The 25,507-nt window shown below is 51.9% G+C and overlaps 2 protein-coding genes across 4 annotated transcripts; both read left to right on the top strand.

Annotated features, from left to right (window-relative positions):
- Window positions 1-288: 288 nt before the first annotated feature.
- On the top strand, window positions 289-13,756 carry SLC25A23 (solute carrier family 25 member 23). 3 transcript variants are annotated; one of them, XM_061190638.1, is made up of 12 exons: window positions 289-590; window positions 1,717-1,843; window positions 2,406-2,493; window positions 2,770-2,881; window positions 4,257-4,415; window positions 4,501-4,653; window positions 4,857-4,964; window positions 6,122-6,289; window positions 6,526-6,612; window positions 10,673-10,823; window positions 11,826-12,006; window positions 12,327-13,756. In XM_061190638.1, the coding sequence occupies exons 1-12, from the start codon at window positions 435-437 to the stop codon at window positions 12,379-12,381; spliced, it is 1,545 nt and encodes a 514-aa protein (XP_061046621.1). In that variant the 5' UTR covers window positions 289-434; the 3' UTR covers window positions 12,382-13,756. The 3 variants fall into 3 exon arrangements, with proteins under 3 accessions (XP_061046621.1, XP_061046619.1, XP_061046620.1); XM_061190636.1 differs by lacking the exon at window positions 6,526-6,612; XM_061190637.1 differs by lacking the exons at window positions 6,526-6,612; window positions 12,327-13,756 and adding an exon at window positions 11,606-11,689 and having other exon boundaries at window positions 11,826-11,911.
- A 4,406-nt stretch (window positions 13,757-18,162) lies between these two features.
- On the top strand, window positions 18,163-24,038 carry SLC25A41 (solute carrier family 25 member 41). Its single transcript, XM_061188845.1, is given in 10 exon segments — window positions 18,163-18,244; window positions 18,247-18,348; window positions 18,564-18,736; window positions 19,186-19,338; window positions 19,527-19,542; window positions 19,545-19,633; window positions 22,542-22,709; window positions 22,921-22,975; window positions 22,978-23,064; window positions 23,866-24,038. Coding segments are annotated over 10 exon segments (1,098 nt in total).
- Window positions 24,039-25,507: the final 1,469 nt, after the last annotated feature.

Here is a 25,507-nt window from a genome sequence, read left to right on the forward strand (position 1 = left end):
AAGTAGAAAGGGATTACGTAACCCAATCCCTGACATCTCCCTACCTCGTCCCCTTGGAGAGAGGGTAAACTGAGGCACGCAGAAACGGAACTCGGAAACCAGACCTGAGATCATTGATCTCTCGAACCCCCCTTCCCAGAATGAACGTGATGCTCCCTAGATTGTGCTAATACCAGAGCATCCCTGACACGCCCCCCCCAGCTCCGCCCCCATCCCCCTCCCCCCCAATGCGGAGGAGACGCAAGTTCTGGCGCGGGCGGCGACGGCTAGCAGTCACCGCCTCCTACAAGTGCCAGAGCCGGGCAGGCAGCGCGGAGGCTGCGGTGGCAGTGGCCGCGGAGCTGGCCCTGCGGGGCCCCTGGGGGGAGGGGGAGCCGTCAAGCCCCCGCTGAGGCCGCCGCTGCCGGGCCTCCCCTCCCCCCGGGGCGGGCGCCATGCGGGGGGGCCCGGGCGATGCGGAGCGGCGTCAGCGCTGGGGTCGCCTCTTCGAGGAGCTGGACAGTAACAAGGATGGTCGCGTGGACGTCCACGAGTTGCGCCAGGGACTGGCCCGGCTGGGCGGGGGCAAGCCGGACCGCGGAGCCCAACAGGTACCCTCGCCGGGACCCCCTCCTGGCTCGTGGCGCGGGAGCCCAGCCCGCGCAGGGTAACCCGAGCCGCTGAATGGAGTGCCGGGAGCAGCCCGGGACTGCCTGTGGCTGGACTCCTGGACCTGTTCCTAGCTTGGGCGTCCTTGTCCCCTTCCCCCTGCCCGCCCGTGTCCGGGCCTAACGGGCTCGCTCAAGACAGGACCACCGAGGCCCCAGGCCTGCAGGTTCGGCTGCCAAACCCGTCCCCCTCCTCCCTCGGGGTGAGGGATGTCTGCCTGGGAATGGGGCCGCGTGCGCTTTCCTGCCCACTGCCCGGGACACACCCTCCTCTGAACTCTTTGCACAACCCGAGACACAAGGCCTGCACCCACCTCCAGGAGACACACCCTCCCCAGCCTCTGTGTTTACATTCCCTTCCCTGTCCTTTCCTGGGCTTGGCTCTATGCCCCAGGCTGTCCCAGCCAAGGACCCAATCCTATCCGAGGCCACGCTCAGCTGGGGATGCACCTGTCAAAGCAGGAACTTGACCCCAAGCCCGTGCATGTGTCCCCCCACACCTGGAGGCCCAGATGCCACTGGACTGTCTCCATAGCACCCTGAGACCTCCAGTCAACCTCCCACTTCACAGATGGGAAAACAGAGGCCCTGCAGATGTTCAGTGTGGATGTGTCATTGCCCCACATTGCCCAGTGCTGTCTCCAAGGAGAGCTCTTGAAACTGCCACGTGGACAAGTTCATATAAGAGACAGCTGGAAGGACAGGCTTTCAGAGACAAGAGCCCAAGTCCACCTACCCACTTCCCAGCTCTGTAACCTTGAACAAGTGACTTGACCTTGGAGAGCCTCGTTTTGCTCACCAGGAAAACTGGAGTTGACCTTGGAGAGCCTCGTTTTGCTCACCAGGAAAACTGGACAACCGCTGTCCACCTCACAGACCTACCTTGGCCTTGGGTATCTTGTTGAGGAAAGAGATGATCAAGGGAGGGGGTGACTTCCCCGCCCTGGTCCTCTAGGTGCAGGACTGCGGGAAGGGGGGACCTGGGTTCCTGGGGCAGAAGCTTGTCTTGCCTCCTCCAGATTGGGGGAGCAGCTTCCCAGAACTCCTTCTGGCCCTTCCCCCCTGCCAGGGCGTCTCCCCTGAGGGTGATGCTGACTCAGATGGCGGCCTTGACCTGGAGGAGTTTATCCTCTACCTGCAGGAGCGGGAGCAGCGCCTGCTACTTCTGTTCCACAGTCTGGACCGGAATCAGGATGGTGAGGCCCAGGGATGGGGCTGTGGGGGCCCTGGAGATGCCAACGGGGTTAGAAATGGCAGCGCTAGGAGGAGGAGGGAGGGCCACTTCTCCCTGATGACTCACACGCTATTTTGGGAGCTCTCCTCACCCCCAGCTAGGTGGTTCGGGGCCCAGCCGGCCTATCCCACCTCCTTTTCCTTCTGGGGTGGGACACTATTATTTATTAGTCTTATTTTTCCGTGGGACATATTGCTCCTGGATTCCCTGTGAGACAGAGACACCCCCCATCGCTTTTTCTGGGTGTCCAATATTGCCTCTCAACCCCCTGTGGCATAGGGACCCCCATAATTATCCCTGGATTCAATCCTTCATTCATTCATCAAACAGAAGACCCCCCCCCAATATGGCCCAGTTCTACCCCTCTGATCCCAGTGGGTCAAGGACCCCCCCAACCCTGCCACAAAGCTCACCTTGGGTTCCTGGATCCGCTGGTCTTCTTCAATATGCCCATCCAAGCTGTCCTGGTCCTCCATCTCAGGGTCCCTACACACACACTTCCCCACCTCGGGCCCCCTCCCCAGGTCATATCGACATCTCTGAGATCCAGCAGAGTTTCCGAGCTCTGGGCATTTCCATCTCGCTGGAGCAGGCAGAGAAAATCCTGCACAGGTGAGTAGCGGGGTGTCCAGAATCCCAGGTAACTCAGGTCCCCAAGACCCCTCAGCCACCTTGAGCCTCTGAGCCTCAGACCCAATCCCAAGGCAGTGGAGCTAAGATCTTGGCCCAGTTGCTTCCCCTCTCTGAACCTCAGTTTCCCCCTCCGTAAAATGGGGAGCTCCCAGTGTCAAGGAGCTCAGTCTACCCCCCAAATCCACGAGAACCTCACTCAACTCACCCCTGGACCCAGGCACTGATTCTGTCCCACCTGTACCCCTCCCCCCGCAGCATGGACCGTGATGGCACCATGACCATTGACTGGCAGGAATGGCGTGACCACTTCCTGTTGCATTCGCTGGAGAATGTGGAAGACGTGCTGTATTTCTGGAAGCATTCCACGGTGAGGTGGGGGGGCGGCTGTCCCAGCCTGGTGGTCGGGCCCTCTTCCCCAGGGCATGGGGGGAGGGGCTGGCTCAGGACTCTAGAAGGAGGAGCCACTGGGAGCAGTCGAGGGATGAGGCTCTGCTCTCCTCTTCCTCCATCTGGGGCTCCCGGGACCCATCTGGTGAGGTCTCTGCCGGCTGATGGGGACCCTTCAGACTTACTGTGGGGCCTCTGGGGGTTCAGGGAAGAAAGGGCTCACCAGATGGGGCATCTGGTCTCCCACCCTCAACCACATGGCTCTCTTTCTGCTGGTTTCTGTTCCCCTCAGTCAAGGATTCTGCTGCTGAGAAGACAAGTTAGGAAGCCACTGTCTTCAGAGGGTCTCACGGGATCTACTGGAAGGTGGGAGGGAGGAAGTGCTCTGGATTGCCATTTGCAGGGTGGGAATCCCTGAGTGATGCATCTGGTAGGATCTGATGGCGTCTGGAGGGGTCCATCCATGGGATCTGCTGAGATCCTCTTGGGAGATCCAGAGATTCCCACCCTGGGGGACCCACGAGGGGCTTGGTTAAGAAGTCTGCAGGTGAAGGATGCTAGAGGGGGGATGATCTCTGTGGGGGAGACCCCTGGGGATCTGGTGAGACCCCCAGGAGGGATCTGCTGGGCTCCATGTATAGGAAGTCCCTGGTAGGATCTTGTGTGGCCCTGGAGGTATCTTCTGGAATTCTTACGTGGGAGACCCTTGGGTGGGATCCATCGGAGGGATCTGATTGGCTCTGGAGGGATCTTTATGGGGCAGGGGCTTGTTTGTTTTGTTGTTGTTGTTTGGGTTTTTTTGTTGTTTTGTTTTGTTTTTTTGGCCGTGCTGCACGGCATGCAGGATCTTAGTTCCCTGATCAGGGATCGAACCTGTGCCCCCTGCAGTGGAAGCGCAGAGCCCTCACCACTGGACCGCCAGGGAAGTCCCATAATATATATATATTCTTATATGTTCTCTTTTATTTATTTATTTTTGGCCACACCACGCGGCATGTGGGATCTTAGTTCCCCAACCGGGGATCGAACCCATGCCCCCTGCAGTGGAAGCGTGGAGTCTTAACCACTGGACCACCAGGGAAGTCCCCTGTGGGGTAGAGACTTGAATAGGATGCTTTGATGGGATTTGGTGGAGATCCCCAGGAAGGATGTTGTTATCTTTTGTGGAGACCGCGGGGCTGGATCTGGTAGGGATCCAAGAGGGATCTCTTGGGCTCTCCAAGTGAGATTCACTGGTGGAGTGGGATTCATTGGTGGGCACCCTGGGAGTCATGGGGGAGACGCCCCAGTTTAGGGCAGAGTTGCATCCCCCCAGCCCCACTGGGGCATGACACCCCCAGCCTCTGCATCCCCAGGTCCTGGACATTGGCGAGTGCCTGACTGTCCCGGATGAGTTCTCAGAGCAGGAGAAGCTGACTGGCATGTGGTGGAAACAGCTGGTGGCGGGTGCGATGGCGGGTGCCGTGTCCCGGACGGGCACAGCCCCCCTGGACCGCCTCAAGGTCTTCATGCAGGTGAGGGGCCCTGGAGATACCCACCCCCTTCCCTAGGCCTGGACCCCTGGAGGGGTCCCCAAAGCCACCCGGTCTTCCCACCCAGGTCCACGCCTCCAAGACCAACCGGCTGAACATCCTGGGAGGCCTACGGAGCATGATCCAAGAGGGGGGCGTGCGCTCCCTGTGGCGTGGCAACGGGATTAACGTGCTCAAGATTGCACCTGAGTCGGCAATCAAGTTCATGGCCTATGAGCAGGTGGGGGCAGGCATGGGGAGGCGTGGGCTACAGACATGAGGATTTGCAGGATTGGCCTGTGGGTGGGGGATGTCTGCAGGTCCCCAGGAGTGGGCATCTGCTCCCCTTCGGGATGCGCCCAGGAGGAGGACAGCAGAGGGAAGGTCCAAGTGCACTGAAGGCCCAACCCCTGAGGTCCCGCCACCTCTGTGTCTCCCTCTCAGATCAAGCGGGCCATCTGGGGGCAGCAGGAGACACTGCATGTGCAGGAGCGCTTTGTGGCTGGCTCCCTGGCTGGTGCCACAGCCCAAACCATCATTTACCCCATGGAGGTGAGAAGGAGGGGCCCTAGCAGAGGCTCCATTGCAGGGCTGGGGGCGGGCCTGCAATAACCATTTCACTCCAAGGTGGGATAAGCATTGGGATTATAACTTTGCTTCTTCTTGATTCAGACTGTAGCTCATTAGAACAATGCTCCTTCATGTGTAGCTGGTCTGGGTATCACGGTTTGAGATGTGACTTCTGGGGACAGTAGTGTTGGTTTAGCTGTTTAGATAACAGTTGTGGGGTCCAGCCATTTATGGATATGACTCGTCTAAGGATACTGGTTTCCAGGATGCTTGTCCCCAAGGGAATCATTTCTAGGTGAAACCATTTTTGGAGAAATCATTTCAAGTTTCAGATTGTGCCAGGCATCACTTAGGATTCTGAGTGACGGAAAACTCAAATCACATAAATGAAGTCCGGAGGTGAGCAGTTCAGGGATGGTCTGGTGGCTTCAGAGTGTTAGAGACCCAGGTTCTTTCCCTCTATCTTGTTCTACCACCTCAGCATGTGACACCCACCTCATGGCCTAAAATGACTGCTTGTGCTCCAGTCGCAGCATCCACGCTCCAGCCAAGAAGGAGGAACAGAGGAAGGAACACCTCCCTGCCTTTAAGGATGCTTTCTGACAGCCTTGCCTACCTCTTCACCTTCTGTTTCATCAGCTAGGACTCAGTCACATGGCCACACGCCTAGGGAAGCTGAGAAATGTAATCTTTATTTCTAGAGGCTGCGTTCTTGCTGAAAATAGCAGTTTCTATTGACAAGGGAGAAGGTAACAAGATATTGGGAGACAGCAGTGGGTGCCACGTGCAACTCTGATAGGCGTAACCAGTTTGTAGGTATAGAGTTTGGGGGTAGAAGAAGATTCTAGGACAAGTGTTTCTTTTATTTATTTATATTTTTATTTATTTATTTATTTTTTTGGCCACACCAAGCAGCATGCAGGATCTTAATTCCCCGACCAGTGATCGAACCCGTGCCCCCTGCAAGGGAAGTGCAGGGTCCTAGCTATTGGACCACCAGGGAAGTCCTACAAGTGGTTCTTTTAATTCAGTTATTCTCAGGGTATCTCCATCTAGGAGGTACAATTTCTAAGCGTCTTCATTCCTGGATGTAGTGATTCCGAAGGCAGCTTTTCCAGGGATAACCGGCTTCTCCCCAGGTACTGAAGACACGGCTGACCCTTCGCCGGACGGGCCAGTATAAGGGGCTGCTTGACTGTGCGTGGCAGATCCTGGAGCGAGAAGGGCCCCAAGCCTTCTACCGCGGCTACCTGCCCAACGTGCTGGGCATCATCCCCTACGCGGGCATCGACCTGGCCGTCTACGAGGTCTGTGGTCCTCCCTTCTCTGGGATCTGCCCTTCCTGTGGGGCTGGCTCAGTCGACCTCCCTAGCTAGGGGTGGAGAAGCAAAGCACCATGGGCCTTGGGATCCCGGGGAACTCCTTCAGGCATTGGACCTCCCCCGCTGCCCCACCACTCTTCCACTTCCCACCGCAAGAACCTTCCATCTGTACTTTGGCCTTCCCGGGTCTCAGGACATGTGAAAGTCGGGGACCACTCTAGCTCACAGAATTGTGGGAGCAGGCGAAGATGAGCTTCAAAGATGCCCATCCCCCCAAAAACGTGGGTCAGACGCACCTCCACCTCCAGGCCAATATCTTCTTCAAGGCCATTTCAGTAATTGCCGCCGCCATAAAATCCATACCCCATGACCAGCATCTCGGGGCCTTTATCAGGAGAAGCAGGAGCTGGGAGTTTTTGCTGTTTCTCTTCCAGGGACCTCATCCATTGCTTTTCCCTTCTCCTGGTGGGATCACCAGGTTCTCCCAATTAGCACAGCCTCAGAAGTTCCCAGGCATCCCCCCAATCTTTGTATCCAGCCCAGCTTCATGGGCAGGCAACCTGTAGAGTCACCAACTCAGAAGGGTTCCACACTTAGTTGAATGCTTTGCTGTCACCCTCTTGAAATTCTTAATAATCTTTGAACAAGGAACCTCCCATATTTTTATTTCGCACTGGGCCCCGCAAATGACATAGCTGGTCCTGATCTAAGATCCCCAGTACCTGCCATCCATACCTGCCCTACCAGCACCCAGCGTCTACGGAGCCAAGTGAGACAAGGCTTCATTCATTCGTTCGTTCATTTATTCATTCATTCACTCATTCACCCGTTCACTTAGCAACTATGTCCTAAGCATCCATGTGTTCTGGGTACTGTGCTGGCTGCTGCATTCAGGGAGTAAAACATAATTCTTGTCCTCCCGGGACACCCCTCCAATGAACAAAGAAGTCAGTCAACCAGCAAATAAGTAATTTCAGATCCTGAAATGTTCTCAGAAGATAATAAACAGGACGTGCAATCGAAAGTAGCCATGGGCAGGAGGGGTGTGTGTCTAGGAATGTCTCTGAGAAGTGGTGTTGGAGTGATGAGTTGAATATATATCAGGAGGGAGTGTGAACAAGGGCACAGCCAATGCCAAGGTCCAGAAGCAGGAATGAATATGGCCTATTGGAGGAGTGGAAGTCTTTTTTTTTTTTTCATTATGGTTAATTACAAGACGTTGAGTATAGTTCCTGTGCCATACAGTAGGACCTTGTTGTTTATCTATTTTATATATAGTGGTATATATCAGCTGATCCCAAACTCCCAATTTATCCCTCCCTACCCCAACCTTTCCCCTTTGGTAACCATAAGTCTGTTCTCTATGTCTGTGAGTCTGTTTCTGTTTTGTAGATAAGTTCATTTGTACCATCTTTTAGATTCCACATATAAGTGCTGTCTTATGGTATTTGTCTTCCTCTGACTTACTTCACTTAGTATGATAATTCTAGTTGCATCCGTGTTGCTGCAAGTGGCAATGTTTCATGCTTTTTTATGGCTGAGTAATATTCCATTGTATATATGTACCACATCTTCTTTATCCATTCATCTGGCAATGGACATTTAGGTTGTTTCTATGTCTTGGCTATTGTAAATAGTGCTGCTATGAACATAAGGGTGCATGTATCTTTTTGAATTATAGTTTTATCCAGATATATGCCCAGGAATGGGATTGCTGGATCATATGACAACTCTATTTTTAGTTTTTTAAGGAACCTCCATACTGTTTTCCATAGTGGCTGCACCAATTTACATTCCCTTCAACAGTGTAGGGGGGTTCCCTTTACTCCACACCCTCTCCAGCATTTATTATTTGTAGACTTTTTAATGATGGCCATTCTGACCAGTGTGAGGTGATACCTCATTGCAGTTTTGATTTACATTTCTCTAATAATTAGTGACACAGAGCATCTTTTTACATGCCTGTGGACCATCTTAAATGTCTTCTTTGGAGAAATGTCTATTTAGGTCTTCTGCCCATTTTTTGATGAGATTGTTTTGTTGTTGAGGAGTGGAAGTCTTGAGTGGCTGGAGGGAGCTGAAGAGTCAGCAAGGACTCAATTGATCATGAGTTTGGGTTTCTCCTAAATGTGATAGGAAGCCATTCAGAGTCATGAGCAGAAATAAGACCTTATTCTGCAACCTTATTTCATTCATTCTTCACCCCAAAAGGGAGTTCGGAGGTCTAAGAAGTTTGAAAAGCCCTGTGCCCTCTTGGCATTTCAAGATCTAAATTAGTCCCTTAAAGGCTCTGAGAAGTCCTGCAGAAAAGTGATTTACCTTTTTTTTTTTTAAGCCCAGTGTTAGCCATACTTTTCCAGTCATCAGAACCTCTTTTTAACAGAACTGCTCTTAAAAACACCTATTTGGCAAATGCAGCTCCAGTCCCATAAAGGCGGCTATTAAAATTGCAAAGGCAGTAATGGTAAACGATTCTCATTTGCCCCTTCCATGCCCAGGCCAGACATCACCAATCCATCACAGCACTGAGTCCCTCTCAACACAGTTCCAGGCAGCCATTACCAATGCACTGGAGTTGACTTAGGAAATGAAACCTATGAGCAATTCCAGTCCCAAGGCCAAAAAGAAGATCCTGGATTTACAGAGGCCTCACAGAAGGCTTCAGAAGGGATTGGCCAAGGGCACAGCTCTGGACTTGGGGGTGGCTCTGAATGTTGATTGTCACCTTTATCTTGTGGCTTTGGGCAAGTAACTTCTGTTGATCCTCAGTTTCTCATCAATAAAATGGGGATCGTAATGGTACTTGTCTTAGTTGGAGGTCTTCCAGAAACAGGGATGGGGGGGCAAGTTGTTTTGGGGGGAAGTAGTAAGACAGGGAAGGGAAGGCAACCGAAAAGTATCATGCTTTAGTATTAGTTTCCTAGGGCTGCCCTCACAAAGTGCCACAAGCTGGGTGACTTAAAACAAAAGAAATTTATTGTCACAGTTCTGGAGGCTAGAAGTCAAAAATCAAGGTGTCAACAGGGCCATGCTTCCTCTGAAATCTGTAGGGGGTATCCTTCCTTGCCTCTTCCCAGCTTCTGGCCTTTGCCAGCAGTCCTTGGCGTTCCTTGGCTTGTGGACGCATCACTCCAGTCTCTGCCTCTGTTGCCATGACTGTCTTCTCCCCTATGGGTCCTTTTTCTTCTTCTCCTCTTCTTATACGGACACCAATCATATTGGGGTAAGGGCCCACCCTACTCCAGTATGACCTCATCTTAATTCATTATGTCTGCAAAGACCCTATTTCCAAATAAGGTCATATTCTAAGGTTAAGACCCCAACACATCCTTTTTTTTTTTTTTTTTTTTGGTGGGGGATGCATTTAAACCCGTAACGGTGCATTATCAAGCAAGATACCACAGCAGACAGGTGGAGCTCAATCCTGGTGGGGACCTCCGGGAGAAAGCGTAGAACATGCCCCCATCAGAGAGGCAAGGGAGCTGGGGTATTGATACACCAAGTCAGTCATCATCTGAAGGTTGCTTCTGGGGGTGCTAATTTCCCAGCACTGCCCACCTGTTCCTATGTGCTCAGAGCAGCCTTGCCTGGGACCAGATAAAATCCTCAGGCTGAGCCATGGATGCTTGGCCATTGGAGTCGGCAGGTTTGAGCTGAAGTAGTAAGGGATAAGGGCGGGGTGGCCACCTTGGAGATTGTATGAGTTTCCAATGGCTGCTGTAACAAATGACCACAAACTGTGGTTTAAAACATCACAAACTTATTATCTCACAGTTATGAAGGTCAGAAGTCCAAAATGCGTCTTACTGGGCTAAAATCAAGGTGTCAGCAGGCTGCTTTCCTTTTGGAGGCTCTACGGGAGAATCTGTTTCCTTACATTTTCCAGTTTCTAGTGGTGCCCACGTTCCTTGGCTAATGGCCCCTTCTCCATCTTCAAGACCAACAGCATAGCATCTGCCCCCCCACCGCAAGATCTCTCTCTCTGTCTCTCTCTGATCTCTGTTTCTGTCATCACATCTCCTTCTCTGACTCTTACAAGGAGACTTGTGATGACATTGGACCCCCCTGGATATCCTGGGATAATCTCCCATCTCCAGATCCTTAACTTAATCCCATCTGCAAAGTCCCTTTTGCCACGGAAGGTACCATATTCACAGATTCCAGGGATTAAGGCAGGAACAGTAGGGGGGCTGTTATTCCATATACCAGAGAGGGTCTAGGTGAGGTTTGAGTGAGAGCATGCAAGTAAAATGCTTGGCTAACACCAGCCATCACGGGATACAGAAGCCAGCCAGCAGGACCTCTGAAGCCAGGGTCCTGGTGTCACCCACCTCCAACCCACCCTCCTCCCTTTTCCACCCCTGCCAGACCCTGAAGAACCGGTGGCTCCAGCAGTATAGCCACGACTCGGCCGACCCGGGCATCCTCGTGCTCCTGGCCTGCGGCACCATTTCCAGCACGTGTGGCCAGATAGCCAGTTACCCCCTGGCCCTGGTCCGGACCCGCATGCAGGCCCAAGGTGAGGCCTGGGTGGGAGGAGGAGGTAGGGAAGGTCTCACGACTTGGGTCCACCTTCCCATCCCCAGCTCCTCCCCGTGAGAAAGCAGAGTCCCGGGCTGGGATCCTCCTGGATTTTGATGGCCTTGACTAAAGTCCCTACTTTTCTCTGGGCCTCAGTTTACCCTTTTGTGACATTGGGATGGGAGCCCTTTACCCTAAGTAGGAGAACAGATACAGCCAGTGCCAGAAGATCATCCTAGCCATCTCAGCTGGGAGGCAGCTTTCCGGGCTGGTAACTTGAGTTCTAATTTGCAAGGCTGGGATATAGTGAGGTCAAGGAGGAGCAGGGCCAGGCTACAATTGTTTTACTGTATTTCTCTGTATTGCTCTTTTGAGGTTCTTTTTTCTTTTCTTTTCCCGCTACTATCCCTGAATCTTTTTTGAGAATTTCCTCGGGGATTTTAGCATTTGTGTTTTGTGATTTTTGCCGGGGGTCATCCGTGCATAAGACAGATGTGGTCCTCCACCCTCAAAGAGCTCCCAAGTTGGAGAGGAAGGAAGATGGTGAATAAATCATTCCACAATGAAGTGTGGATTTAGGGTTGAATAAAAGGGAGAAGGAAAAGCTGGACTTAGACAGGGGTGCCAAGGAGGGCTCCCCTGAAGAGCTGGTTTGGAATGGAGGTTGGAAGGTTGAGTAAGAGTTAGCTGGGAAAAGGGAGAAGGAATTGAGTTCCAGGAAGAGGAAATTTCTGTGCCCTCTCCCACCTCCCCCTCCGCACATAGCTGCTCTGTTTCTAGTCATCCCCAAACTTGGGGCCTCCAGATTGGGGTGAAGAGATGAGCAGCCAATTCCAAGGCCAGTAGAAGTCCCGACTCTGAGTGGTAGGTCCCACTGTTAGTCTAACCCTCCTCCCTCACGCTGCAGTGGCCACCTGGCCCAGCCCTGGGGGGGAGTGGGGGGGAGGGGGAAGTGAGAGGGGGACCTTTGGCCTTACCTGGCCTCCCCACCCCCTACCAGCCTCCATCGAGGGAGCCCCCCAGCTGTCCATGCTGGGTCTGCTCCGTCACATCCTGTCCCAGGAGGGCGTGCGGGGCCTCTACCGGGGCATTGCCCCCAACTTCATGAAGGTTATCCCAGCCGTGAGCATCTCCTACGTGGTCTACGAGAACATGAAGCAGGCCCTGGGGGTCACGTCCAGGTGAGGGACCCAGTGCCCACCCCTCCCCCAGATCCCTCACCTCCATCATGACATCCCCCACACCTCGGCCACTGGAGACTGAGGGCCCAGCCAGTGGATCCCAGGTCCCCCCCCCACGCATTCAAACCACAGGATCCCCACACTTCATCCACTGGGTCCTGCATCCCCACATCCCAGCCACTGGATCCCACGTTTCCCTCTCCCCCAACACGTACTGAGTCCTGGACCTCCACGTCGTAACCACTGGATCCCCCGCAACCCAGCTAATGGATCCTGATACCCCGACCACAGCAGCACATACCCTGTATCTAAACCCCTAGACCCCAGCTGCCTCAGGCACCAGATCCAGTGTCCTCAGGCAGTACTGGATCCTAGATCCACTGGCAGATCCTAGATCCCCATGCTTCAAGTCCTGGATCTCCAAGCTCAGCCACTGGATTCTGGATATCAAGAAACCTCAGCGCACCGGACCCTGACAGTGCAATGCCTAGGTCCCGGGGCCCCGACCCCCTCCCTCCAGCCACTGGATTCCTGAATCCCTTTACCTTGACACTGGGTCCTGGATCCCTCTGCTTCGACTCCCGGATCCCCACATTTCAACCATTATACCCTCAACCACCGGATCCCAGATTTCCAAGCCCCGACCCACCAGATCCTCACTCCTCAAACCACAGTCGCGAGAGCCCAGTGGCAGAGGAGAGGGTGCTGGTGACTGCAGCTGTTGGACCCCAGATCCCTTCACCGCAGGCACTGGGTACTAAAACTTCATCCATAAGAGGCAGACCCTACCACCTCCAGGCACTGGATGCCAACCCCTTAACCCCTGGTTTCTGACCCGAGTCCTCCCAAGCACTGGATCTTGAACGCTCAGACCCCCCAGTCTAGCTCCCAATAGGCCAATCGGTATCCTGGATCCCACGCGCCCCCGTCCCAGACACACACCAGAGCCCGGAGACCTCCCCCCATGGCACAAACCCCATAGTCTACGGAGCCTCCAGGAAACCCAGGTCCTGGCCTCCCAGCTTGAAAACCCACGGGACTTGTCCACTGTCCTGACACGTCTCATGCCGGCCGCAAGGGGAGGAGATGCCTCTCCCAGGCCCTGCACAGACACTGGACCCCCTACCTCCCCAGCAAAGCCTGGACTGCAGGGAAACTTCTCTCTCAAATACTCCCCCAGCAGGGCCATGTCTCACACCCCCTTCCCACTGTCTAGGCTGATAACAACCCCCAGAGCCTGGGTCCCTCTGGAGGATCCAGTCGCTCTTTCTTAGGGGCTGGCAAGGAGGCAATACAAGGCTGGGGACACATTAAGGGGACCGCGCACATCCCCCAGCACTGCCAGCCCCTCCCCAGACTTCAGAGTTGGAAGCCAGGAGCAGCTTCCCTAAACCCAAGCAACCAAGGATGCAAAACAAACCCCAAACTCCCCAGTCCCCCACATTCATTCCAGGTCTATTTTTCTACTGGAGAGGAGCAGACATCCCATCCGCCCTAATTCCCAGTACCCCCACCCTGTATATTCTGCACTTTATATTTGGATTCTGAGCTTAGGCTTATTGGGGGACCCCTCCATTCCTTCCAAGTCCTTGGGGAACCCCATTAAAGGACTGTAAAAGAAGAACTTGGATTTGGGGGGACGGGACGACCCCCCCTCAATGCTTCCACCTCCCCCACCTACACCACTCCCCACCTCCCTGCCTGTGTGTGTTATTTCAAAGGAAAAGAACAAAGGAATACATTTTTCTAAGCTCTTTCATTGTGGTTTTTACTGAAAGGGGGTGGGTGAATGTGGGACCACCTCATACCACCCACAGGGAAAGGACATGGGCCGACTTCCATTCTACATTGTTGCGGGAGACCAGGAAATGACTCTGTGAGCCTCAGTTTCCACATCTGTAAAGTGGGTGTGGGGGAAGGTCCACATTCAGGAGCACTCCTAATTTTTCCTGTATTTTTTGTAATTACACAAGTGTGTCCTTTTCCTTGGGCTGCTTAAAAAGTTACCACAAACAAGGGGCTTAAAACAAAATTTTTAAAAATATTTTTCTATTGTGGTAAAATACACGTTACGTAAGATTTACCATTTTAACCAATTTTAAGTGTACAGTTTTGTGGCATTAAGTCCATTCACATTGTCTTGCAACCATCCCCACCATCCACCTCCAGGACTTCCTCATCTCCCCAAACTGAAACTCTGCCCCATTAAACACTGACTACCCATCCCCTCCCCCAGCCCCTGGCCCCCACCATCTACCTGCTGTCGCTATGGATGTGACTCCTCAAGGGACCTCTTAGAACTGGAATCATGCAGTATTTGCCCTTTTGTGTCTGGCTTATTTCACTGAGCATGATGTCCCCAAGTTTCCTCCATGTTGTAGCAGGTGTCAGAATCTCCTTCATTTTTAAGGCTGAATAATATTCTATTTTATGTAGGGACCGTATTTTGTTTATCCATTCATCCGTTGATGGACACTGGGGTTGTTTCCACCTTTTGGCTATCATAAATAAAAGACAACAGAAATTTATTCTCTAACAGTTATGGGGGGTTGAAGTCAAAAACCAAGGTGTTGGCAGGGCCATTTTCCCTCTGAAGACTCCAGGCAAGGATCTGTCCGTGCCTGTTCCTAGCTTCTGGTGGCTGCCCACACCCCTTGGTGTTCTTGGATGTTAGACCCATCACTCCAATTTCTGCCTGTCTTCACATGATCAAACTTTTTCCTATGTGGACCGTGAGAGTCATTCTCTAAGATGTCCCCCTATGATCTTTGACTCTTGGTGTTCACATTCTTGTGTAATCTCCTCTGTCATTGTACCAAGGCAGGTCTGTATGACCAAGGGAATACAGCAGAAGCGATGGTATATTACCTCCAAAATTAGGTTATAAAAGACATTGAAGCTATCATCTTGTTCATGTTTTAAGCTGCTATGTTTGGGGAGGGGAGGTGATTTGTTATGCAGCAGTAGCTAACTGATACATATACACATATATAGATATGATTTTTCACACGCCCAGATAAGGGATCAAGCCTTGTTAACTATTTTGTATTTTTACTTCCTTTGAATTAATGATCAATGCCCAGAAGTGGGATTTCTGGGTCAAAGGATATGACTATCTCAGGGTCATGTCACTGGAAAAATTGTATGCAATATACACAGCTACCAGCAAGGAATTAGCATTACCAGTTTTAATGCAGCCATGTCAGCATTGAGTATTACCACTTCATTTTATTTAATTGTGCCTGTTAACATTCATTTTCTTGTCCACATTCTTTTTTTTTTCTTCCAGTTTTGTTGAGATATAATTGACATACAGCACTGTAAAAGTCTAAGGTGTACAACATAATGATTTGATTTACATGCATAATGAAGTGATTATCACAATAAGTTTAGTGAATATCCATTATCTCATATTAAAAATTATCTCATTAAAAATTAAAGAAATAGGGCTTCCCTGGTGGCGCAGTGGTTGAGAATCCGCCTGCCAATGCAGGGGACACGGGTTCGAACCCTTGTCTGGGAAGATCCCACAAGCTGCGGAGCGGCTGGGCCCGTGAGCCATAATACTGAGCCTGCGCGTCTGGAGCCTGTGCTCCGCAACAAGGGAGGCCGCGATAGTGAGAGGCACGCGCACCGCGATGAAGAGTGGCCCCCGCTTGCCACAACTAGAGAAAGCCCTCGCACAGAAACGAAGACCCAACACAGCCATAAATAAATAAATAAAAATTTAAAAAAAAAATTACAGAAATAGAAAAAAATTTTTCTTGAGAACTCAGGATTTACTCTCTTTCATATATAGCATACAGCTGTGTTAACTATATTTATCATGTGTACATTACATCCTTCATACTTATTTATCTTATAACTGGAAGTTTGTACCTTTTGACCACGTTCATCCAGTTCCCACTCTTCCCACTCCCTGCCTCTGGTAACCAGGAATCTGATCTCTTTTTCTATGCATTTGTTTGTTTTTGCAGTGTAATTGACCTAAACATTATGTTAGTTGCTGTTATACATTGTCCACATTCTTTTAAACCGTTACACTGTGTTTGGGATTTAGGAGGCTCTGCTGACATGCAGTGTGACATCAGACAGGCTGCTTTCTCCTTTCTAAGCCTCAGTTTCCCCACCCACACTTTAAAGATGTCCACTGACATCTTTAAAGGGAAAAGAACTTACATTTATTAAGCAAGTACTATGTACCCTCACTCTGTGCTAAGCCCCCCTTAATGTATACATGTGTTGAACACTTACTTTATGCCAGACCCAGTTCTGGACATAGGATACAGAAGTGAATGAAACAGACAAAGATCTCTGCTCTCATAGACCCTATATTCCAGTGGGGAGAGATGAACAAGAAGTAACACAAGTGAGTGAATATGTAGCAGCGTAGATAGTAAAAGTGTTATGGAGAAAAACAAAGGAGGGAAGGGGGATGAGAAATACTGCAGGGCTGAGTTTAAATTTTAAGTAGGGTGGTCAGAGAAGGCATCAGGGAGAAGGTGATGCTTGAATAAAGAAGTAAAGATGGTTTTAAAAAAAAAAGATTTGGGAATTCCCTGGTGGTCCAGTGGTTAGGAGTCGGTGCTTTCACTGCCGTGGCCCGGGTTGGGGAACTAAGATCCTGCAATCCACGCAGCATGGCCAAAAAAAAAAAAAAAAGGAGCCATGGGGATGTCTAGGGAAACAGCATGCAAGACAGAGTAAACAGCCAGTGTAAAGGTCCTGGGGTAGTACCATGCCTGGGTGTGTTGGAGGAACAACAAGGAGGCCCATGAGGCCAGCGTGAGTGATGGGGAGAGAGGGAGGAGGTGAGGGCAGAGAGAGAACAGGGCAGGTCCTGCAGGGCCTTGTGGGCCAAGGGGAGAACTGGGGCTTTTACCCACGGGAGGTGGAGCCTACAGGGCTGTGGGCAGAGGAGGGCGGGACCTGACTCAGGTGCTCACAGGCGCCCTCTGATGGCTGCTGAGGGGAGGACAGACTGTGAAGGGCGAGGGCAGGAGCTGGGGGAACTGGGGTGATGGCCACTGCACTGGTCCATGTGAGCGACGATGGGGCTGGACCAAGGTGGTGGCCACGTACATGGTAAGAAGCAGCCAAATTCTGGATATACTTTGAAGGTTAAGCCCACAGGATTTAGTGACAGACTGTGTGTAAGAGAGAAAGGGAGGAATCAAGGATGACATCGAGGGTTTTGATCAAACAACTTTGAGGATGGAGATGCTCCCAACAAAGACTCTCATTGGATCCTATGACAACGCTATTTGGTAGAGTTACTCATTACTTCCAATTTCCAGCTGGGGAAACTGAAGCTCAGAGAAGTAAAGCAGGTACCCCAAGGTCACACATCAAGAGGTGTCTGAGATGGGATTCAAACTCAGGTCCATCTGACTCCAAACCTATGCCTGTCTTACTTCGGGGACTAACTGTGTCTCTCTCTCCCAGAGCTCCAGAGCCTTCCCATTCTCCCCCACTTCCATCTCCTCTTGCCATGACAACGAAACATAGTGTGTTAGTTTCCTATGGCTGCTGTAACAAAGGACCACAAACTTGGTGGCTTAAAATATTATCGTGGAGGTCAGAAGCCTGACACAGATCTCACTGGGCTAAAATCTAGCTGTCAGCAGGGCTGGCTCCTTCTGGAAGCTCCAGGGGAGAATCTGATAACTGGCCTTTTCCAGCTTCTAAAGGCCACCTGCATTCCATGGCTCGTGGCCCCCTCCTCCATCCTCAAAGCCAGCAGTGGCCAGTGGAATCTTTCTCACAACCAGTCCCTCTAACACTTATGGTTCTGCCTCCCTCTTCCCTGTTGAAGGACTCGTGAGATTACATTGAGACCCTGTGGTTAATCCAGAACAATCTTTCCATCTCCCCATCAGCTGGTTAGGAACCTGAATTCTATCTGCAAATTTAATCCACCCCCTACCCCTTGCCGTGTAACGTAACACGTTCACATGTTTAGAGGGATTGGGATGTGGACCTTTGGTGGGCGGGGAGACACTCACTCTGTCTCATATGCAGTGAGCTCACAAGGGCCTCTGTGACCTCATCATCCCCTGGGACCCAAATTTACAAGATGCCCCTCCCACATGGTTGCTGGATGGGCAAACTTCTCACCAAGGATTTGAACCTAAGTGTCCTGACCCTCCAGCTGCCATGGGAGCCCAACCTGAGGAAGGTCAGAAGCCTTGCTCGAGGGTCCAGACCCTGTTTAAGAGGGTCAAGTCCTTACTCACCAAAACCCACCCCACTCCTTGAACCTGGGCTGTACCCATGTATATGGGTACATGTTTGGGCATGTGCCTGAAAGCAAACTGGAGCATCTCCCAACACAGCAGCTGAGTTTGGGCACCATGGGCCTCCCAGCACCTCCAGCCAGGACTGCAGGGGGAGAAGGCCACGCCGCCCACCCCCCTTGCATGGCCCGCTCCTCTCCCAGCAGACCTGGATGGAATGCCGCCTTGAAGCAGTGGGGACCGGGTAGGCCTTGGACTGGGAGGGGGTTCTGGAGATGTGTCTGGGGACGGAGCTCCAGCCTGGCTGAGTGGGGGCAGGAGCCGAGTCTGTCCTGCAGGTGCTGCACACTGGAGAGCAGCTGATGGTCCCCATGGCTGTCCTGGAGGTAGATAATGAGGGAGCCTTGTGGAAGTTTCTCCTCTCGGGAGCCATGGCTGGGGCGGTGTCTCACACGGGCACGGCCCTTCTGGACTGTGCCAAGGTATACATGCGGGTGCATGGGGAACATGGCGTTGGAGCTGTTGGGATGGGGATGGGCGGAAGTGGAGCTGATGGTGTTCAGGATGGGGGTGAGGGTGTAACCGGAAACAGGTACGAGGGTGGGGTGGGGACAGGGGTTGGAGTTGAGAGGATGGTACCAGGGACAAGGATGGGGTGGGGATCAGAGAACTGGGGATGGGGTCTTTGAAGACAAAATAGGACTGGAGAGGAGGAGAAGATGAGGGTTGAGATGGGAATGTGAGTAGGTGTTGGGTTTGGGTCTGGGTCGTTTTAGAGAATTCTATGACTAGTGAAGGAAGGCATTGAAGAAGGAATGGGGATGGGAGGGGGTAGGTTTGGAGTTGGGCAGCTGGAGACAGGAGAGGTTGAGCTCCAGGCTGGGATGGGGATGGAGATGGGGTGGAGGGCTCCTCAGAGGGCCAGGGGCCTCCGTATCCCCAGGTCTACTCCTCCAAGACAAATTTCATGAATTTGCTGGGAGGTATACGGAGCATGGTCCAGGAGGGGGGTGTCTGCTTGCTATGGAGGGGCAATGGTATCAACGTACTCAAGATCGCCCCAGAGTATGCCATCAAGTTCTCTGTCTTTGAACAGGTGGGGGGATGGTCTGCTTTTCCCAGCCCCACCCTCAAGCCCTCACCTCTCCTGTACCCACGACCCCCAAAGCCCAGATCCTTATCCAAGACATACGTTCATCCTCCAGGTCCCCGACCTCTTCCCCTGGATGAGTTTCAGGAAGGAAGGAAGGTTAGTTATTCTCACTTTTCTCTCTCCTGTCCCAGTGTAAGAATTACTTCTGCGAGTGCACGAGTCCCCACCCTTTCAGGAACAACTCCTTGCCAGCTCCCTGGCTGTGGCCACTTCCCAGATGCTCATCAACCCCATGGAGGTAAGAAAATATCTGTCCCATAGAAGATGAAACATGATTAGGTGGCAGCTGCTACTTCTTCCTCCTTCCCCTCCCCCTCCTCCTCCACCTCTTCCTCCTCTCCCTCTTCATGTAAGATATGTATCAAACTTGTATTCCGGATGGCTACCTGGTGACCTCAACACTATTTACTGAATGGGTCCTCTCCTTTCCCCCAGCAATGACCCAAGATGCCACCATTGTAATTTACTAAATTGGGTAAATTACCTATATTTGTATATATTTGGGTTTATTTCTGACCTTTCTCTTCTTGTCGCTCTGTGGTCTCTTCATGCACTATCTTTTAATTTTTTTTTTAATGAATAGACTTTATTTTGTAGCACAGTTTTAGGTTTACAGAAAAATTGAGAAAGTACAGAGTGTTTCCATATACCTCTCGCACATATACAAAGTTTCCGCTATCATTGACATCTTGCATTTTGGTGGTACTTTGGTTACAATTGATGAGCCAATATTGATACATTATTATTAACCAAAGCCCAGAGTTGACATCAGGGTTCGCCCTTTGTGTTGTACTTGCTATGGGTTTTGACGACAAGTAGCCACCATAATAGCATCATACAGAATAATTTCACTGCCGTAAAAAGTCTCTGTACTACACCTATTAACCCCTCCCTCCTTCCCCCAGCCCTTGGGGACCACTGATCATGTTACTGTCTATGTAGTTTTGCCCCACCAATTTTTCTTTTTTTGGCCGCACCACGTGGCATGTGGGATCTTAGTTCCCCGACCAGGGATTGAACCCGCAACCACTGCACTGGAAGCGTGGAGTCTTAACCACTGGACCATCAGGGAAGTCCCAGCCCCGTATTTAATTTTTGAGGCTTGATATTATGTCTTATTATTTTCCATCCCTTCTCTTCTTTATCAGTTTTCCAAGCTATTCTCTGTTGAGCTTCTCCATTCAAACTTCAGAAGCAATGCACCTCGTTCAGAACACAAAATCACCTACTGGTATTTGTTTTTTACTGGGATAATGTTCAATTCATAGTTGAGTTTCCAGATTATTGCCATCCATATGATATCGGTTCTGCATATCCGAGAACATTTCCATTTGTTCAAGTCTCCTTTTTTGCCCTTTAATGGTCTTTTAAAGTTTTCTCCACATAATTCTTGCCCTTGTCTGGTTGTTTCTTTTTTTTTTTTTTTTTTTTGGCTGCTTTGGGTCTTCATTGCTGAGCATGGGCTTTCTCTAGTTGTGGCGAGAGGGGGCTACTCTTCGTTGCGGTGCATGGGCTTCTCATTGCGGTGGCTTCTCTTGTTACAGAGCATGGGCTCTAGGCATGTGGGCTTCAGTAGTTGTGGTGTGTGGGCTCAGTAGTTGTGGCACACAGGCTTAGTTGCTCCGCAGCATGTGGGATCTTCCTGGACCAGGGATCGAACCCGTGTCCCCTGCATTGGCAGGCGGTTTCTTAACCACTGCGCCACCAGGGAAGTCCCCATTCTTTTTTATATATATATTCTTTTCCATTATGGTTTATCACAGGACATTGAATATAGTTCCCTGTGCTATATACAGCAGGACCTTACTGTTTATCCATTCTGTATACAATAGTTTGCATCTGTGAAGTGTTTTTGTTTTTGATTGTTGCATAACAAATTACTGCACTCAGTAGCTTAAAATGATACAGATTTATTATCTCATTGTTTCTGTGGGTCACGTCTGGGCACTGGCTAGTCAGGTCCTCTGCTCAGGGTTTGATCAGGTGGAAATCAAGGTGTCAGCTGGGCTACCAATGAACCCATCTGAGGCTTGCGGTCCTCTGCGAAACTCCCTGGTTGGTGGCAGGATTCATTTTCTTATGATTGTAGGACCGAGGTCCTCAGCTCCTGGAGGCCACCCACTGTTTCCTGCCATGTGATCCTCTCCATAACAGTTTGCTTGTTTGAGACCAACCCGAGGGAATTCCCTGATGGTCCAGTGGTTAGAACTCTGCACTTTCACTGCCAAGGGCCAGGTTCGATCCCTGGAACTAAGATCCTGCACGCCGAGGCACGGCATAAAAAAAAAACAAAAGAAAATAAACAACCCGAGAGTGTTTTTGATGCTTCCAATCTCTCTGACGCCTTCTGTCTCTGGCAACAGACTCTCTTTTAAAGGGCTCTCCTGATTGGGTCAGGCCCACCCAGGACGATTTCTCTTGATTAACTTAACTGGTTAGGGGCTTTACTACATCTGCAAAATCCCTTCACCTTTGTCATATCGTGTAACCTGACCGAGGGGAGTGACAGCCCATCACATTCACAGGTCTCTAGGCATGCGGGCTTCAGTAGCTCAAGGGCAGGAGGGAGGCCATTAAATAGATCATGCTATCAGGGGGATGGAAATCTTGGGGACCACCTTAGAATTTTGCCTACCGCACTTGGTGTGCTGTCTTTTGCACAATTGTAGAGCTGCCAATATTTTGATATTGGGGCATTTCATAAAAATTCCAGTAACTGGCTTCTTTCAGAAAATTGGCAGATCTGGCTACCTGGGGTCCACACTTGCACGGCACTACATTTGGCTGGCGTTAGGGCAGAGCTGCGGCAGACCCCACCCGGCTCACATCTCTTCCCTCACTCTTTTTTTTTTTTTTTAATTTTTTGGCCACGCCACGCGGCCTGCAGGATCTTAGTTCCCCGACCAGGGATCGAACCCGCGTCCCCTGCAGTGGAAGTGCGGAAGCTTAACCACTGGACCGCCAGGGAAGTCCCTCCCTCACCCTCTTGGGCTGAGAGCACATACAGGCTGAGGCATCTGAGTTTGAAACTCAGCTCTGTGCGCTCCTGAGCAGTTTCCTCCTGTGTAGATGAGGACAGTGGCCATGGTTGGGGGTCACTGAGAGGATTAGATCAAACAAGCCACCTCACTCCTCATCCTCCCCAGGTGCTGAAGACACGACTGACTCTGTGCCAGACTGGCCAGTACAAGGGGCTGCTGGACTGCACCAGGCATATCGTGGAGCAGGAGGGCACCCGCGTCCTTTACCGCGGCTACCTGCCCAACATGCTTGGCATCATTCCCTACGCCTGCACCGACCTGGCTGTCTACGAGGTGTGGGTCCCGCAGCGGGGGGTGTCAGGGGCGGCGTGAACCCAGGCCTGTAGAGAGCTTCCTCCTGGCCTTTCTTTTTTTTTGGCCACGTGGCATGTGGGACCTTAGTTCCCCGACCAGGGATCGAACCCGTGCCCCCTGCAGTGGAAGTATGGGGTCCTAACCACTGGCCCACCAGGGAAGTCCCTCTCCTGTCCTTTTTCTCTTGTAGATGCTCAGGTGTCTCTGGCTGAAGTCAGGCAGGGACATGGAGGACCCCAGTGGCCTGGTCTGTCGTCCGTGACACTGTCCACAACCTGTGGCCAGAGGGCCAGTTACCCACTGACTTCGGTGCGCACCAGGATGCAACCCCAAGGTCAGCCTGGCCCTAGAGGCGACCTCGCATGCCCCTCCCTACCTTGCCTCTGCTCTCTGAACTTTCTCATCCCCCCCAAACTGACTCCTAAACTCTCCATATCTGATCCTGGCCACCTCTGCTGACCCCTGAACCCACCAAAACTTACACTCACCCCCAAATCTGATCCCAGCCCTTCAATTAACCCTGCACATCACTAAAACGAACATCCAGCTCCCAAATGACTCCCACAAACCTCCTTGAATGTGACTCAGGCCCCCATACTGACCTCAAGACATATAGTCCCCAAATGACCTCCCAACTTCTCCACATCGGACCCAGCCCTCAGTTGACTCCAGAAGTCAAACCGTTTCTAAATTTGCCAAATCTGACTCTGAGACATCCCCAAACTCATAACCACCTGCTGCACTATCCTGGGAACTCCCCAAATGTGACCATCCCCCAAAGGGGCTCTCAAACCCCTAAACAAATCCTCAAACATCCAAACAGGTCCTTAGCCCACCACCCTGATCTTGAAAATGTCCCCAAACTACGCCTTAGCACAATCCCCAAATCTCTAGCAGATCTTAGAAGTTGGAATGTTTTCTAAGATGTTCCCTACAACAAATCCTGAAAATTCCTGCCCCTCACTCTCCCCAAACTGACCAATTTCCTCTAAAAGTCTTCCAAACTTCTTTCCAAATGACACCCAGACCCCTTGCTCCTGGCTTCACTGCCCCCCACAACTTTCCAGCCCACGCCCCCCTCCAGGATGCCCAGTCATCTCTGGCCCAGGCTCTGAGCTTGCCTCTATCCCCGCAGACACCGTGGAGGGTTCGAACCTCACCATGCGTGGAGTCTTCCGGCGGATCCTGGCCCAGCAGCGCTGCCCGGGGCTGTACCGAGGCATGACCTCCACGTTACTGAAGGTGTTGCCAGCAGGTGGCATCAGCTACGTGGTGTACGAAGCCATGAAGAAGACCCTGGGCGTATAAGCAGTGAACTAGGCATACCCTGGGCAGAAATGGACAGGAGGATCGTGTCCCCTGGCCCCAAAGAACCCTCCAGGCTTGGGACCCAGGGTGGTTTTTGTCCGAAGCAGGCTGGGGGCCTCGGTCAGAAGATTCCTGGAGGGACTTCCCTGGTGGCTCAGAGTTTAAGAATCCATCTGCCAGTGCAGGGGACATGGGTTCAATCCCTGGTCCAGGAAGATCCCACATGCCACGGAGCAACTAAGCCCATGTGCCACGACTACTGAGCCTGTGCTCTAGAACCCACGAGCCACAACTACAGAGCCCGTGTGCCACAACTACTGAAGCCCGCGTGCCTAGAGCCCGTGCTCTGCAACAAGAGAACCCACCGCAATGAGAAGCCCGTGCACCACAGCGAAGAGTAGGCCCCGCTCGCCGCAACTAGAGAAAACCTGTGTGCAGCAACGAAGACCCAACGCAGCCAATAAATTAAATAAGTAACTTTAAAAAAAAAAAAAAAAAAGAAGAAGATTCCTGGAGCCTCCTCCCCAGGGTGCAGCCTGGGACTACTTTGGACTCCAGTCTGACTCGCTGTGACTTGTCCTTGTTCCAGGGCAAAAGGGTGAATGTGGAGACAACCAGGAATAAAGCGATGGTTTCTGCTGGACGTGTCTGGGATACCTGGGTCCAGGAGGGCAACTGGGGATCTGTTATACCTGGGTCCAAGAGAGGAGCTGGTTATCTGGAATCTCTGGGTCTAGGACAGAACTAGGACTCCCTGGGTCCAGCAAGAAAGCTAGGGACCTGGAATCCTTGGTTCCAGGAAGTGAGCTAGGGACCTGGAATCCTGGGTCTAGGATGAGAGCTGGGGACCCGGTATACCTGGGTCCAGTGAGTAAGCTGGGAACCTGGAATACCCTGGGTCTAAGAAGGAGCTGGGTATCTGGATCCCTGAGTCCTGGAGCGGGGATGGGTACCTTGGGCCCCTCAGTCCTGAATGGGAATTGGAAGCTTGGAAGATGCCTAGGTCTAGGAGAGAAATTGAGGGCCTAGGATCAGAGCTTGGAGCTCGGATCCAAAGACCTTATGTGAAGCGGGTGTGGGGTGTGGAATTAAGAGTCTGGGATCCCTCGGTCCTGGGAGGAAACCAAAGGCCCTAGACCCTTGAGTTCGGGAGGAGAGCTGGTTCCGTGAGTGCTGGAAGAGAAGTGGGGGCTCTAGATCCCTGGGTGGAGAGAGGAGAGCGGGTACAGAGGATCCCTCGGTTTCCTCTTGCTTTGGGGCCACCCCACCCCCGGAAGCACCCGTCTCCAAGGCCTCAAGCAGGCCACGTGCATGGCCTACCCAGCCAGGTTCCTGGAGCGCTAACCCAGACGTCAGGCCTGAATTCCGGCAGCCGGTCGCCAATGCCCACGTCGGCTGCCATTCACTCCGGCTACGGCTAATCCCCTCCCGCCGTCTGGTGGCCGGCTCCGCCCCAATGCAGCTGCGCT

The sequence above is a fragment of the Eubalaena glacialis genome, chromosome 4, assembly GCF_028564815.1.
Source record: "Eubalaena glacialis isolate mEubGla1 chromosome 4, mEubGla1.1.hap2.+ XY, whole genome shotgun sequence".
In the NCBI taxonomy this organism is placed as follows: domain Eukaryota; kingdom Metazoa; phylum Chordata; class Mammalia; order Artiodactyla; family Balaenidae; genus Eubalaena; species Eubalaena glacialis.